Source organism: Cetorhinus maximus, chromosome 17, assembly GCF_964194155.1.
Source record: "Cetorhinus maximus chromosome 17, sCetMax3.hap1.1, whole genome shotgun sequence".
Classification (NCBI taxonomy): Eukaryota; Metazoa; Chordata; class Chondrichthyes; order Lamniformes; family Cetorhinidae; genus Cetorhinus; species Cetorhinus maximus.
The window spans coordinates 81,248,307-81,265,904 of NC_135895.1; the positions used below are offsets into that span (position 1 = coordinate 81,248,307).

The window sequence follows — 17,598 nt, forward strand, 5'->3', positions numbered from 1 at the left end:
GGCAGGAAAGTCAAGTTAAGGCCATGATCAGATCAGCGATGATCTTATTGAATGGTTGAGCAGGTTTGAGGAGCCAAATGACCACCTTATTTCTTGTGATCTCCTGGCTATACAGCTTGGTGGACCCATCAGGTTAATGAATAACCTGAAGCCAATTCCACACAAGGACTTGTACTCCAGTTTGATTCAGCACCCTTGGGAGGAAAGAGAAAATGGGAAAGAAGGGAAAAAAGTCTTAGTTCTGCAACTTCTATTTACATATCTAGGGCTGATCAGAGTACCATCACAGGATAGTTACTGGTGACCTTGACCCTCCAGTTTGCTCTTGCCCTTGTACCCTTGGCAAGTATCTGGCTATAGGCATGCTCTAGAATCACTGAGCATTGGTTAAATTGGCTGTTGGAAGTGTGTGCATATGTGTGTGCTGCTTTAACACACTGATAATCACAGCAGTAAAAGTTCGGGTGGCCCAATGAGTAGTGTTGCCCAGGACATCACTGGTCCAATTGTAGCTAGCTGTTCACAATTGTTCATGGGTAGGAGGGAGATTGATGAATAGTTGACTTGCTCTCTTTTCTCTCTCTCTCTTCCTTGCATTACCAACAATTAGTTGAAGCAAGGGGTCTTATTGCCACCACTGGTTGGAAGATTATTTTGTGTTTAAAAGGCACAGTATTCTGCCCTTGTTTGGCACTTGCTTTTGTAATTTTTTTCTATCACTTTGAACTTGTGGCTGAACACTCGTGCTGATGTATAAAATGTTTTTTCATATAATCTGACTGAGAATCTTGGCCAGGAAATATGTTTTTCCAATGAGGAAACATTTAAACTGAAATTGCAGGTGAATTACTTAAACAATTAGCTGCAATAGCGGGTCCCTCTTGACATTATTAACTCTGCTCCAAGGTCAATTAGGAGCTATCGCACTAACTGGGCAAGGCAGTCGCCTGTGGGGAAAGGATTTGCAGGAAACTGAGCTTTGCAATGTTACAGGATGTGCAGTGCTAGAAAAACAAGCTTCTTGGAAACCGTACAAGAGGATATTGATTAAAGTACTTAGCATACAAGCATACAGCACTGATGCTGCAGGACCTGATCTGCTGGTCCGAATACAATTCTTTAGTGCACAGTTCTGGTTTAAGTGGCATCACGCAGTGATCTGGTTTTCATTTGGGCCTGGCATTAATCCTACAATAAAGATGGGTATGACTTTGGAATTGAGCAAGGAAAATTGTTTTGGCTGGTACCCTGGGACAATATTCTGGAGCATCAGTAAAATTGCAATACAAAATGACATTTCAAATAAAAACAAGGTTACCACAGTTTGGTGTTTGGTTTTGAATTTAAGTTGCCATATGCCAGAGTACTTGACAAGACCAAATAGCTACAGTGATAACCATATCGTCAGCTTTGATGCGTTAACTTGGCAAAAACACCCTTCTTAGCCTGCAAGTTTAAAAAACCCTTGCCACTGATTGAGCTCTTGGAGAGCCACTTCTGAGCAGAATGAATCATTTCTGTTTGTAACTGTACAAAGTGAAGCATATGGCATAAGTTGAAAATAAACCTTGTGTTTTTCCCTCTGATGACTTGATGTAAAAGTGACTAATCACAGACTGTCTGAACCACCATTGGCTAAGCCGTGCACATGTTACACCCAATTTGTGAAATTGCCAGTCAAATTGCCCATTTCTTGAAATGGCCAGCCTACCTGCACAGTTCACAAAACTGGCAGTTTTCCCATGACTAAGATTTTAAAACTCATATATGGCAGTGGCCATTTCATGAAATGAGCAGTCATACTGCCTATTTCATGATCCATGCAATGGGTTTGCCCAGTTGGTGAAATAAGTTCTACCAGTGCTCATTTCATGAAATGAGCAGTTTCACAAATTGGGTATAACACATGCATTGGGAGACTAGGTAATCTGCTTCATTGATGCCACAACACCAACTTCTGAGCTGATGCTAACTGCTTCCCACAACTCCCATTGAGTTTGTTGGGTTCATTTTATTGGTGGCTGCAGTGGAGAAGATACTGTGCAGTGTTCCACAGACCACTGTGCTCTGGAAGGAGTATGGCTTACAGATGAGAGCAATGCTTTGTGCTGGATGAGGTTTGTTGAAAGACGGAGATGGTGGCTATGTTTTTGCGAATGTGACTGGCTCATTTAGTGCTGGAATACCTGCATTAGCTACAGCATGTGACTGTGTTTTATGCTGTAAAATAACCCATGAACTAAATTCCCTCTTGTGTTTGGCAGGATTCACTGGGAAGGACTGTGATATAAACATTGATGATTGCCCTGAGCATAATTGCCAGAATGGAGGTACCTGCGTGGATGGAGTGAACACATACAATTGCCGATGCACACCTGAATGGACAGGTATGTGAAGAGTTTTTGCTGCATTGCCTTGAACTATATATTGAAGAAAGCTTAGCTCCAATTGAACCAAGCTGTACTTTAAGAGACAACTAACTCTGTTAAAGCTACCTCACCGGGCAGGTGGTTTGGACCTGAGCGAAAATTTGTGTGTATTTAACACCTTTTTATATACATTCAAAAATAAGTGTGGTCCCTGCTTTCACATTGGCAAATATGATAACCAAAAGGTGAGCAGCAAGGTTGGTCCCACAAACAGCAATGAGATTTTTGGCTAGTTCAATCTATTTTTGGTGGTGGTGGTTGAGGGTCGAATGTTGGTCCAGGGCATTGGTGAGACCGCACCTCATACTGTGCGCAGTTTTGGTCGTCTTATTTAACTAAGGATGTAAATGCATTGGAGGCGGTTCAAAGGAGTTTTACTGGATTGATACCTGGAATGAGTGGGTTGTCTTGTGAGGAAAGGTTGGACAGACTGGGCTTGTTTCCACCTGAGTTTAGAAGAGTGAGGGGTGATTTGATTGAAGCATACAAGATCCTGAACAGCCTAGACAAGGTAGACGTCGAAAGCATGTTTCCTTTTGTCAGTGAGTCCAGAACTAAGGGGCACTGTTTTAAAATTAGAGGTCGCCCTTTTAAGACAGAGATGAGAAATTTTTTCTGAGGGTTCTGTGACTTTGGAATTCTCTGCCTCAGAAGGTGGTGGAGGTGGGGGTCATTGAATATTTTTAAGGCAGAGGTAGATAGATTCTTTTTAGGCAAAGGAATCAAAGGTTATCGGGGTTAGATGGGAATGTGGGAGTCGAAGCACAAGATGTTCGGCCAAGATCTTATTTAATGGCAGAGCAGGCTCGAGGGGCTGAATGGCCTATTTCTTCCTATTTCTTATGTTCTTATGCTGGAAGAATTAGAAAATCAGCTGAGGCTCCTGATTACTTTCTGGTGATGATGTTAGAAAATGCAGGATTTAGCATGGTTTGATTTAGCATGATTCAAGAGCTTCCTGACACTCATCTCCTCAGTTCTGATAGGAAGAATGAGCATCTGTGAGAGACTCAGGCAGGGTGCTGGGTCTTTGAGGAACCTTACTTCTGCTGGAGTCAATGGTCCCACAAGTGTAGAGCAGAAAATTGGGGAGGGAGAAAGGTTGGGCCATGAAGAGCTTCATGATTACAATTGTCACCTCCGCAAGATTAGATGATATTTCTGTGAGCTTTGACCAGTACTGTTTTCCATTCACCTCCCCTTCCCAAATAGTTACCTCAATTGAGAGGCCAACTTCTTGCCAAAGTAGAACCAACACTTTGAGTATTGAAGGCTGAGAATTAAACTTGGGTCTCAAACCAACAAAGTGAATTTAATTTTTTTCTATCACATCTTGGTTCTTAAACTCCCTTCTCACCCTTCCACCTCCTGGCAGTTTCCCACCCCTCCATCCCTGCCTTCTGCAATTGCATGATGTACATGTACTGGGAAGTGAGTGAGTGAGGTCAGTAGGTACAAGATAAAATATTGCACCGATTGGAAAGGATGGTGGGTGAGCTTAGAGGGAAAAGAAATGTTTAAAATTGGGTAGGCAAACAGGATATTGGAGTTAATTGAAAGCAGAGTGGGGGAAGGCTTTGCGAACAAAGGAGTTTTTGGTTCAGACCCTTTGGCAGTGACTGTAGCTTTTCAGCTGGAATGTATTCAGGGTAAGTGAGCAAGACATGAGGTTGTGGAATTGATTTGGTCTGGTTCCAACCATTTGACTGCAGAGATTGATGCGATTCTAGTTCAAGGCTGGGGTGGGGGCTGGGGGACAATCTACAGTTTTACACTTAGACTGTGGCCAACAAGTTGACCAACGTGAAGCAAATAGTGGTGATTTACACGGTGTGTTTTTCTTTTTTGTTTTTGGAAAAAAAAAACTGGTTCAAATTTCTTCCTTTTTAACAGCATTTGAGAACACAGGATGGAGATGGAGTTGGAGAGGGGCTAAGACAGTTGAGTCTGTCTTCATTCAGTATTCTTGTGCCCATTCAGTAAACTTTCTACTGTGGTATAAGTGGGATTACTGCAGGGCTACAAAGAATTACATTGAATTTACAGCACAAAAACAGGCCATTCTGCATAACAAATCTGTGCTGAGATTTATGCTGCACATGAGCCTCCTCCCACCCTATTTCATGTAACTGTGTCATCATATCCTCCTATTCCTTTCTCCCTTGTGTGCGTATCTAGCTTTCCCTTGAATGCATTCATGATGGATCGCCTCAACTACTCCATGTGGTAGCAAGTTCCACATTCTCACGACTCGAACTCAGGAGTTTCTCCTCAGTTCTTTATAGGGTTTACTACTGTTGGGGTAGAGAGAAATCGGTTGGCAGATAATGCTGCTTGTTAAAACCCTGTAGACAACATATGAGAATGAGTTTCAGTAATTATGTGGTTAAATAGCTTGCCTGTCTTTGTTGTCTAATGAATAAACAATGACCATTTGGATAAGGTGAACCATCTGGTATTTCTTTTATTCATTTCCAGGATGTGGGCATTGCTGGCCAGGCCAGCATTTGTACCCATTCCTAATTGCCCTTGAAGGTGGTGGTGAGCTGCCATCTTGAACTGCTGCAGTCCCTGTGGTGTAGGTACACTCACAGTGCTGTTAGGGAGGAGTTCAGGACCTGAGTGACAGTGAAGGAACGGCGATATGTTTCCAAGTCAGGATGGTGTGTGGCTTGGAGAGGAACTTGCAGGTGGAGGTGTTCCTATGTATCTGCTGTCCTTGTCCTTCTAGATGGTAGTGGTCGTGGGTTTGGAAGGTGCTGTCTAAGGACCCTTGGTGAATTCCTGCAGTGCATCTTTTAGATAGTACACACTGCTGCTACTGTGCACTGGTGGTGGAGGGCGTGATTGTTTGTGGATGTGGTGCCAATCAAGCGTGCTGCTTTGTCCTGGATGGTGTCCAGGTTCTTGAGTGTTGTTGGAGCTGAACTCATCCAGGCAAGTGGAGAGTATCCATCACACTCCAGACTTGTGCCTTGTAGATGGTGGACAGGCTTTGGGGAGTCAGGGAGTAAGTTACTTGCCACAGGATTCCTATCCTTTGAGCTCCTCTTGCAGCTGCAGCATTTATGTGGCTAGTCCAGTTGTTGGTCAATGGTAACCCCCCAGGATGTTGATAGTGGGGGGGATTCAGCGATGGTAATGCCATTGAATGTCAAGGAGCATGGTTAGATTCTCCATTGTTGGAGATGGTCATTGCCTGGCACTTGTGTGGTGCCAGTGATATTTGCCACTTGTTAGTTCAAGCCTAGATATTGTCCAGGTCTTGCTGCATTTGGACATTGCTTCAGTATTTGAGGAGTCGCAAATGGTACTGAACATTGTGCATTCATCAGCGAACATCCCCACTTCTGAACTTATGATGGAAGGAAGGTCATTGATGAAGCAGCTGAAGGTGGTTGGGCCTAGGATACTATCCTGAGGAGCTTCTGCATTGATGTCCTGGAATTGAGATGATTGACCTCCAACAACCACAATCATCTCCCTTTGTGCTGCATATGACTCCACCAGGGGAGAATTTTCCCCCTGATTGCCATTGACTCTAGGGCTCCTTGATGCCACACTCAGTCAAATGCTGGCTTGATGTCAAGGGCGGTCACTCTCACCTCGCCTCGGGAGTTCAGCTCTTTTGTCCATGTTTGAACGAAGGCTGTAATGAGGACAGGAGCTGAGTGGCCCTGGTGGAACCCAAACTGAAGGCAGTGAGCAGGTTATTGCCAAGCAAGTGCCACTTGATAGCACTGTTGATGACCGCTCCATTATTTTACTGATGATTGAGAGTAGACTGATGGAGCAGTAATTAGCCGTGTTGGAGTTGTCCTGCTTTTTGTGTATATGACATACCTGAGCAATTTTCCATATAGCCAGGTAGATGCCAGTGTTGTAGCTGTACTGGAACAGCTTGGCTATGGGCATGGCAAGTTCTGAAGCACAAGTCTTCAGTACTATTACTGGAATATTGTCAGGGCCCATACCCTTTGCAGTGTCCAGTGCCTTCAGCCATTTCTTGACATCACGTGGCACAAATCGAATTGGCTGAAGACTGGCGTTTGTGATTCTGGGGAACTCCGGAGGAGGCCGAGATGGATCATTTACTCGTCTGAAGATTGTTGTGAATGCTTCAGCTTCATCTTTTGCACTTGTGCTGGGCTCCTCCATCACTGAGGATGGGCATATTTGTGGAACCTCCTTTTTCCAGTGAGTTGTTTAATGGTCCACCACCATTCACAACTGGATGTGGCAGGACTGCAGAGCTTAGATCTGATCAATTAGTTGTGGAATCGCTTGGCTCTGTCTAACTGCTTGCTGCTTATGCTATCGTAGCTTCACCATGTTGACACCTCATTTTTAGGTATGCTTTGTTCTGCTCCTGGCATGCCGCCTTGCATTCTTCATTGAACCAGGGTTGATCCCCTGGCTTGATGGTAGTGGTAGAGTGGGGGATATTCTGGGCCATGAGGTTACAGATTGCGGTTGAGTACAATTCAGCTGCTGCTGATGGCCTACAGCTCCTCATGGTTGCCCAGTCTTGAGTTGCTAGACCTGTTCGAAATCTACCCCATTTAGCATGGTGGTAGTGCCACAGAACACAATGGAGGGTACCCTCAATGTGAAAGCGGGACTTTGTCTCCACAAGGACTGTGCGGTGATCACTCCTCTCAATACTGACATGGACAGATGCATCTGCAGAAGGCAGGTTGGTGAGGATGAGGTCAAGTATTTTTTGCTCTTGGTTCCCTCGCCACTTGCTGCAGACCCAGTCTTGCAGCTAGGTCCTTTAGGGCTCGGTCAGTAGTGGTGCTACCGAGCCACTCTTGGTGATGGACATTGAAATCCCCCACCCAGAGTACGTTTTTCACCCTTGTCACCCTCAGTGCTTCCCCCAAGTGATGTTCAACATGGAGAAGCACTGATTCATCAGCTGAGGGAGGGCGGTATGTGGAAATCAGCAAGAGGTTTCCTTGCCCATGTTTGACCTGATGCCATGAGACTTCATGGAGTCCAGAGTCGATGTTGAGGGTTCCCAGGGCAGCTCCCTCCTGACTGTGCACCCCAACTGTGCTGCCACCTCTGCTGGGTGTGTCCTGCTGATGGGACAGGATGTACCCAAAGATGGTGATGGTGGTGTCTGGGACATTAGGATATGATTCTGTGCGTATGACTGTCGGACTGTTTCTCGACTAGTCTGTGAGACAGCTCTCCCAATTTTGGCACAAGCCCCCCGATGTTAGTAAGAAGGACTTTGCAGGATTGACAGGGCTGGATTTACCGCTGTTGTTTCTGGTGCCCAGGTCGATGCTGGATGGCCTGTCTGGTTTCATTCCATTTTATTGATTTTTTTTTAAAAGCGTTTTTGATAACAACTGACTGGCTTGTTAGGACATTTCAGAGGGCATTTAAGAGTCAACCACATTTCTGCGGATCTGGAGTCACATGTAGGCCAGACCAGGTGATGACGGCAGATTTCCTTCCCCAAAGGAAATTAGTGAACCAGATGGGTTTTTACAACAATCGACAATGGTGTAATGGTCATCATTAGACTTTCAATTCCTGAATTTCAAGCCCAGGTCTCCAGAGCATTACCCTGGGTTTCTGGATTACCAGCCCAGTGACAATACAACTACGCCACCACCTCCCCCTGACAATCCGTACCCCCATTGAGAGACATGAGCTTCTGGTGGGGTGGGGTGGTGGTGGTGTGGTTGCCACAAATGGACATCCTGATTTAGTAAAACAAGCCATAAATCCAAATAACTGTTGCTGAATGTATTTTTTGGGGTGGGGGGCGGTCACAGGATACCTTTTCAGCAAGATGTGATTAAGGGATATTAGACAGTAGAGTGGCACTGTTGGATCTTTGGGACCATCCTTCAAGTCTGGTACATTTCCATGTTCTTGTGTCCAAAGGCAGCAACATTGTCTCAGTGCGAATTGTGTTTTGATGCTGCTGTTAACATGTAGGACCATAAGCCAATGCTATTGTATAGTCAATGCTTGAACATTATATTGATTGTCCAGCACAGGTTTTCTCATATGTTTTACAGTAACAAGCATCTTGTTTAAAAGTAAAGCATAAAATGCTGGGAATGCTCAAACACATCTGGCAGAAACTGTGGCTAGAGAAATGAAGTTAACGTTTATGGTCCGTGACTTTTTATCAGAACCGGTTCTGATAAAAGGTCACAGACCCAAAGCGTTAACACTTTCTCTCTCCACAGATGTGCTAAGCATTCCCAGCACTTTTTTTTCCCCAAGAGTTCCAGCACCTGCAGCATTTTGCTTTTGTATCTCATGTAGAAGACTGGCTATATAAGGATATGGACTGAGTTTGACAATATATTGTGCTACAATCTGTATATTTGGATGAATTTAACACCTATTTATTGCCCACAGTGAATGATGAGTCGTTCCAAATTCTCTGCTTGATTATGTGCATGTATGAGGTGTTTGGCGTCTGTCGATGAACTGTTCATCCCTTTCCTCCATCTAGGTCAGTTTTGCACAGAAGATGTGGATGAGTGTCAACTGCAGCCAAATGCATGTCAGAATGGAGGGACCTGCTCCAACAACATTGGAGCGTATAACTGTGTCTGTGTCAATGGCTGGAGTGGTGATGACTGCAGTGAGAACATTGATGACTGTGCTGGTGCTACCTGCATGAATGGAGCCACTTGCCATGACCGCGTGGCATCTTTTGTTTGCGAGTGCCCTGTTGGCAAAGCAGGTAAGGCTTATGTTCTAGGATTAAAGTTTCTAAATTTAGGATAGAGTAAAAATAGTCATGTCCTAGTTAGCCGCAGGTGATGTTGGGATAGCGGGGAGAATAAGCTTAACTGTATCTGTAGGACTCCTGGGGCTTAGACTTGTTTTACCTGAATCCAGCTATACTGCATGCTGAGCCAGAGCTATAGAGGAGACAAAACTAATTGATCTGTACCTTTACAACTGATCAAGTGATCTTGTTTCACTAGTTCCTCTCAAGTGAAACTTCTGTTTCTCATTTTCAAGTTCTAGACACTGGCTCCACCCTGAGCCAGTGGTCAGACAGTTTTGGTTCTGTACATTGGCTTGATCTCCAAATTTCCAAAATGTTGCACTTAGGTTTCTGAAGGATTTAATGATTGTATGCTTGAAAGAGGACGTTAAGGCTCTTGAATTGCACAGCATTGTTGGGTTTGGAAGCCTCAGTCAGCACCTTATGAATTTTAGTCACTGCTAGACACTTCCAAAGAGCCCATCAGTGACTTTAAAATTCTTGGTTTCCTCCTTTAGTTTTCAATGTCCGCTATGACCCTACATTAGAGATCAAAGATTGAGAGCTAAATAAAAATTCCTTAAATCCAAAATGTAAGCTGTTTTAAAATGAAGATTCATGGATAGGTGTGTAATTTGGGGATTCAAATGATGTTTTGGGAATTCTAACACTTCTCATTTATCGCTACCTGGGACAATTTAATTAAAATTGTCTAGTTATGGTAATTAGTTGCTCAAAAAATCACATGCAATCTGTTTCTCTTATCATTTCCTTTTTTTTGTTGAAGCGTGGGATATTGGCACTGAGAAATGCTTGTCGGTATCAAGCTTTCCTGAATTGGGATTAACATGGATTGGGTACTGAGTCAAACTTTTTCTACATGTTCCCCAAATATATTCACTTACCCAGTCTCAAAAGAGCGCATTCGTTTCAAACCCAGGTTGTGAAGATGCAAGAACAGCCTGTAAACCTGTCTCTCTGCAGTGTTATTTTCCACTGAAATTGGGCACTTTACACAAGAGCCAAACTAGTCTGTGTTTGGTTAGGTTAAATCTTCCTGTTTATCCAATGTCTTCCCAGAGGACATGAACAGCCACAATTTCTTTCTCTGATAATCTGCAAGTTCAAATCCTGTATCCTCATCCCTTCCACTTTTGCTGCAAACTGGAGAACAGCCATCTGAACTAGTTGCAACTGGTATTCCCATAGTCGGAGAAGCTCATGGATCTCTTTCCGAGTTGAGTTCATTCACAGAACATTGGCGGTGGAGAGAGTACTTTCCCTCTCCACTCTCTTCCCCCACCATAGCCAACCATCTCCCTACCCGCACTCATTCTGACCTCAATACCTTATGAAGTTACAGCTACTCTCTCTTCAGTACTCCTGCTCATGGGATTTTCAGACTCATCTAAGTAGGCCAACTCCTGTCCCCATCATCTGTTCCATGCTCAACCACTTTTCCCTTTATCTGTTTCATGCTCAACCACTTTTCCCTTTATCTGTTCCATGCTCAACCATTTTTCCTGGCCCCACTGCTTAACAACGTTGGTTTGAATCCTTGCATGGAAAACCACGATCGTTGCCCAGACCTCCCCAACCACCACCACCACCCTCCCTCAACATTTTGAATCTTGACCTACCCTGCTCTTGTTTGATCTCTAACCTCGTCATCTTATTCAAAGTCCTTGAACATGTTAATGTCTCCTTGTATGGGCTGTCTCCCTTGTTTGTGGTTCGATGACTCTAATCTCAAAACCCAAGTACGTTGCAGAAAGGGTAGATTGAAAGAAGTAAGGTTGAGTATTTGCAATTGATATGTTGACCTCCAGAGTTGAAAACGGTGCTGCCAAACTGGTGACCTGCTGTAAATGGATTTGACTCCACAGGTATGTACTATACTCAGGTTGAACTGGAAGCAATAGATATTTGCCTGAAAATTCTACTAAATCAGCTTTTATAGGCCAAGCTATTTGTGATTGTCAGTCATGAAGTAGGAACATTCAACACTTGTCACCTTGTCTTGTGGGAAACAAGTGAACAGCAATATCATTGCTTCTACCCAGAACAGAGGCAAGAAGATGTGCTCATGGCCCATTGGAGAGCCATCAGCCCAGCTGTTTATAGCTGTTTTCCCCAGTGGCCATAATGGGACTAAACATCCTTGCAACTCTTGACTTATTGAACCTGTATTAATGATGTCCTTGTGTTCCAAGCCAGTGACTTGGAAGGCTTCCACCTGATACTTTATATTTGAAAAGGATGGTTGCTGCAATAAAAGATGCAGCAAGCCCTGATAATGAATGCGGTGCAACATACGGATTTGAAGTGCTCCCTGGTTAAAGAAGGCTGAGGTTTAAGGAGATACCCATTTGATGAGCATGTACTCCCACTTCAAGCAAATCATTGTGCTACAATTAAGGAGCATTCTCATCACATGGGCGAAGTATATGATTAACTATGGGCAATGTTCATTGAGAACAACTGCAACTTGTAAAAACCTGATGTGGTCTGTTATTATTAACAATGTAATTATCAAACTTTAAAAGAATATCTGACAGTGTGAATGATGTGTGGTCTTCTGTACTGCTAAACAGTTAATTGCAACACCTTGCTGCTTATAAATCAGCATTACTCAATTGTTCTGCATATGTGTGGCAATCGAAGACAGATTCCTGCCAAGAATCTTTCCCAGCTGAGAAGGCAACCTCCCATTTTTGTTTTATTTTTAAAAGCAACCCCATTTTATCTTTGCTCATCATGAATGCTGTGTGAAATTTCGACTTGCCACCTGCATCCTTTTTATATGCATGTGTCTCCAAGAAAAAATTGCTGTAAGTGTTTAGTTGCTTCCTGTGCTTTCTCTGTTTCATATCACCAAGTGAGTGGTAGTGACCTCATCCGTGTAACTGCCTGGGAAGAGTTAGATGGAACACATTAAGGGGTTTGAGCTAACATCTGCAGCATCCTGTCATTTCCACTGTCTGATTCAACTCCCATGGCTGGGTTCAGTAATTCTCTCATGCTGATTCCCAGCTCTGAACGTTTACATTCACTTCAACAGCCACATAGAGGCTATTAAAGGGAACCAAAGATGCCTTGGGATGGGAAAGACTCCTGCTTTCAGACAAAAATGGGAGCCATTTCCTTTTCATTGAGCAGCTATGGAGCTCAGGCAACACAGGCCAAGATTATGAATCCAAGTTACTTTGGTGTAAAGGTCTTGCATGATGGTGCAGACTGTTGTGGCATACATGAGATTGGTGGCACAGTGTTGGCACAAATGCAGTGCATCGTAGGTGCGTAAAATTGGTAATTCAGTGGTCGTGGAATTCAGTGCTAAGAAGTGGGTGACTAGGTTTTAAACTGAAATTTAGTTTAACATTTAGAATTTAACTTGGAACTTTTAAAGCGGGAAAAAAAAACTGTAAGTTAGTCAACAGTTAGCAGAAACTGCCCGTTTAATGGCAGTTACCATGCAATCATATCTAAGTGATTTGTTTGAAGAGGAGGCCATTACTGTGAGCGGGAAGCTGAGTGAGTGCTTGTGGATCGAAAAGGTGTATCAAAATAAACTTGGGATCCATATACATAAATTATTTAAAATGGCATGGACTGGTACAGAAAATGATCAAAGGTTAATGGAATGCTGGCTTTTATATCTCGAGGATTAGAATACAAGGTGTTGGAAATCATCCTTCAGTTATACAAAACCCACATCTAGAGTACTGCAAGCAATTCCAGACATTACACCTTTGGAAGGATATATTGTTTTGGAGGGAGAGCAAAGTAGATTTACCAGAATGATGCCTGGGCCCCCAGGGTTAAATTATGGGGAGAATACACAAACATGTGTTGTATTCCCTGGAATTTTTAAGGTTAAGGAGTGATTTGATCAAAGTTTACAAGATATTAAAGGGAACGATAGGGTAGTTAGATAGCCAGGGGCATAGTCTAAAAATTGGAGCCGGGCCTTTCAGAAGTTAAGCTAGGAGTCACTTCTACACACAAAGGTTGGTAGAAGTTTTGGAAATCTCTTCTGCAAATAGCAATTGATGCTAGATCAGTTGTTAATTTTATTCGGATTGTTTTTTTTTGTTAACTAAAGTTAAGGGATGTAGGGCAAAGGTGGGTATGTGGAGTTAGGTCACAGATCAGCCATGATCTAATTTGAATGGCAGATGAGGCTTGAGGGGCTAAATGGCCTCCTCCTGTTCCTATGTTCCTACTGACATGTGGTAAAGATCCTAAAGACAACAATGACATCTTAGATTTATTTAGCATCTTTAATGTAGAAAACTGTCCCAAGACGCTTCATGGAAGCATAATCAGGCAAAATAATAGACACCGAGCCAAAGAGGATAAGTTTTAAGGAATAGTTTAAAGGTGGAGTAAACGGGAGAAGTTTAGGGAGGGAATTCCAGATCTTGAGGCGGAGATGATTGCCAATGGTGGGTTGAAGGAAGTCTGAGATGCACAAGAGGCCGGAATTGGAGGAAGGCAACGTTCCTCATTGGCCGGCATCCAGTACTGGATGAGCAGAGATTTCCTTCAGTTAAATACTAAGTAAAGCCATTGTCTTTGGCTCCTGCCGCAAACTCTGTTCTGACTCCGTTCCTCTCCCTAGCAACTGTCTTAGGCTGAAAAGACTTTTCGCAGTCTTGGTGTCATATATGAGCCTGACACAAGCTTCCGGCCATATACCTGCTCTGTCTCTGCTTTTTTTTTACATCACACAACTTTGTCATCCCAAGACTTGACTTTTTCGATGTACTTGTGGCTGGCCTCCTTTCTTCTAGCTTCCATAAGCTTAAGGATGTCCAAAGCTTTGCTTCCTGTATCCTAACTTGTACAAAGTCCCAATCACCCATCACCCTTTTGCTCATGGACCTATATCAGCACCTAGTTACGCAACACTTTGATTTAAAATTCTTATCCTTGTTTTTAAATCCTTGCATGGCCTGATCCCCCTCAACCTCCGTTAACACCTCCAGCTCTACAACAACTCTGAGATATCGGCATACCTTTAATTCCATCATCTTGATCATCTCCCATTATAATTGCCCCACCATTGGTGACCGTGCCTTCAGCTGCCTTGGCCCTGAGTTCTGGAATTCCCTCCCTAAATCTCTCCTTGTTTCTACTTCTCTTTCCTCCTTTAATACACTCCTTAAAACCTACCTCTTTAACTAAGCTTTTGCTCATTCTAATAACTCCTTATATGGTTTGATGATTTTGTTTGATAAAGTTCCTTTGAAGGGCCTTGGGTAGCTTTACTACATTGAAGGTGCTATATAAATACAAGTTGTTGTGGGCTGGAGGAGGTTACAGAAATGTGGGAGGCTGGGCTATAAAAGGTTTTGAACACCAAAAGGGATGAGAATTTTAAAAATTGCATTGTTGGGGGACCTGAAGCAAATGGAAATTAGCAAGTGATGGGTGAGTGTGACATGGTATGGAATCAGATAAGAACAGCAGAGTTTTGGCTGAGCTCAAGTTTACAAAGGGTGCAAGATGAGAGGCTAGCCAGATGAGTGTTGGAATAGTCAACACTGGTGGTAACAAAATGCATGAGGGTTTCAGAAGCAGATGGACTGAGATACAGGAGAAGATGGGCCATATTGCAGAGGTGGAAGTAGGCAGCCTTGGCAATGGAGAGCATGTCAGGTCAGAAACTCAGTTCACGCTCAAAAAAGATGACAAATTTGCAAACAGTTCATTTCAGTCTGAGACTATCATAACCAGTGGTCAGGAAGAGGGATGGAAACAATAGTGGGGCAATGGAGTTGGTGGTTGAGCTGGAAGACAGTGGTTTTGGACTTCCTAGTGTTTAACTGGAGAAAATTTGTCAGAAAATACAAATGGAACCTTCTACTTTACTCATACAGGCAAGCCCAATTGGTTGATTTTCACAGGCAGAAATGCTAATTATATATCCTCTAGACCCCCAACTCCATTTTATCTTGGGATTGAATGAACAGTTAAAAATATATAACCATCTACAAATCCTTACATTCCTAACACCTTCCTGGGACTTGGAGACTAACTGTCCATCTGTAGTCAGCACAGCTGCTCAGGTCAATGCGATCCTGTATCACTATACCCCGCATTCTGCTAATTGCAGTTTTTGTCTCTGCATGTAACTGGGTTCTTCGCAGAGTTGCTCTTTGTTATAATTGTGTCTTGTAATTGTGAGGAAAACATTAACTCACGTTATGATCCTCATAGAGACTAAACCTTTTTTTAAAAAATCAAACTTCCAGTGAAAGGACCATGACAAGAATCCAAGTTTTAAGACTTCTACTATAACAAGCAAACTAAAAGCAATATTGACTAAACAGTATTTCAGTAGGCAGCTTATACTCTAAACTACAGAAATGTTTCCCATTAAATTTTAAAATGACTGAAAATCCACCTCCACGGTTATGCATTACTCTGCACCTTAGGTGGACACTTCATTCTCCAGGAACTAGCCCAAGGTGATTCTTAGCTCTCAAGGGCTTGCTTCCATTTTTTTCCCTTCCCAGCGAGGTGACTCCTAATCCTAGAACTGATTTTCATGGTGAGGGACGAATTGGAGATTCTTCCCTCTAGCCAAAGCTAGGTGAATCTTCCAGTCTTGTTTAAGCCCTCAAGAACGTGATCTCTTCAATCTCTCCTTGCCCCCCCACCCTCCTTGATTCTTGCAGGCTGCCCAGCTCTGTGAGGTTCAGTGATATCTTAGCAAAACCTGAACCTGCAGTGCCTTCCTATGGCTCCTTTCCCTCTGAGCCTATCTCCATAGCAACATGAATCACATGGGCCTTGTTATCCAGGCAGAAATGCTAATTATATATCCTCTAGACCCCCAACTCCATTATATCTTGGGATTGAATGAACAGTTAAAAATATATAACCATCTACAAATCCTTACATTCCTAACACCTTCCTGGGACTGGGAGACTAACTGTCCATCCGTAGTCAGCACAGCTGCTCAGGTCATTGTTTATAAGTCTTAGTATCTTGCACCTTCTTCCCAATAAAACAACCTGGGTCAATCAAGCCACCCAAGCTTGTTAGGCAGATGACCCCCTTCATTTCTCCATTTTATCCTAAATTAGAGTGTGCCAAACCAAAACAATCTAGCAGATTTCATATTTGTAACACTAAACCTGAGGGGAATCCAATTAATCATGTATACATGTGGAGGGGTAATAGCACTGGAGACATTATCATACAGGTTGTCAAGTGCATGGTAGTCCAGTCAGGTCTCCCAGAACTACAAGATCCATTTTTTTTTAAGATGCATGCTAACCCTTGGGTTTTAAAAAATACCCTTCCCTTTTCTCCAGTCTTTTGAAGGCTGTGCTTCACGATGAGGGTAATTCCTGATATCCTATCAAATTGAACATCCTTCATATTGGGCTGTAGGATTATAGGTACAAGTGGGCAGCACTGCTTGGCTCACTCAGCATCTCATCTGAAGTGCACTTTAAAGTCACCGTCACAAGGCAAGAGTCAGAAATAGCACCCTTTAACCTTTTTTTATCAACTTGCCCTCTTATCCCTGTGGAGTGGTAGAGAGAGAAAATCAAAACAGAAAGATAATTCAGAAAACAATTGCACATTGTTCCATTGGAATCCACTAGGGCTGATTTAAAATTCCTTCATGGGGTCCTGCGGGGGGGTGGTTTGTTCATAAAATGTATTCTTAATTCTGTGAATTTTGCTCCTTCCCCTTCCTTGAGGAAGTGGCAAATGTGTTTTTTGTGTGTATCTAATAAGTGGTTCTTTATTTTTAGGGATCTTCTGTCAGGTGGATGACGCATGTGTTAGTAACCCCTGTCACGAAGGAGCCACGTGTGAAACCAATCCCCTCAAGAGCAGCTTCTTTTGTAGCTGTCCCCTTGGATACAGGGGGACTGTCTGTGATGAGGATATCAATGAATGCTCGCTGGGTAAGTTTCTGGACATTGGATAGCTCTTCTTCTTGCCATGTTGCTTTTTGTATTCCGCCAATGAGCAATTGAGAGTTTTAAAATTTTTTTACAGTATGGGCATCAGTGGCAAAGCTGGCACTTATTGTTCACCCCGACCATCCTGAGAAGATGGTGGTGAACCAACTTCTTTAACTGCTTCAGTCTCTGGTGAAGGTATTCCCGCAGTGCTGCTAGTTTGGGAGTTCCAGGATTTTGACCCAGTAACAATGAAGAAACAGTAACATTTATCAAAATTCAGATAAAGTGTGACTTGGAAGGGAATTTGGAAGTGATGGTGTTTCCATGCACCTACTACCTTTGTCCTTGCCATGTCTACAAGAGCCATGTTGAGACCACTTAAACTCCGTTCATGTCCCTTTAGGGTTGATGGGGATAGTGAGAGAGAGAAGTTTTCACATAGCAATCTCTGACCTAACAAGTAAAAAGCAGTGCTTTCGGT

At 43.2% G+C, this 17,598-nt stretch overlaps 1 protein-coding gene across 1 annotated transcript in view; it reads left to right on the forward strand.

Moving 5' to 3' along the window:
- The window catches only part of LOC144692536 (uncharacterized), a 163,714-nt gene that overhangs the window by 72,498 nt on the left and 73,618 nt on the right, over nt 1–17,598 (forward strand). Inside the window, exons 5-7 of the mRNA XM_078561509.1 lie at nt 2,265–2,387; nt 8,920–9,153; nt 16,962–17,117. Coding sequence (XP_078417635.1) covers nt 2,265–2,387; nt 8,920–9,153; nt 16,962–17,117 — 513 coding nt within the window. The remainder of the gene's footprint in view (nt 1–2,264; nt 2,388–8,919; nt 9,154–16,961; nt 17,118–17,598) is intronic.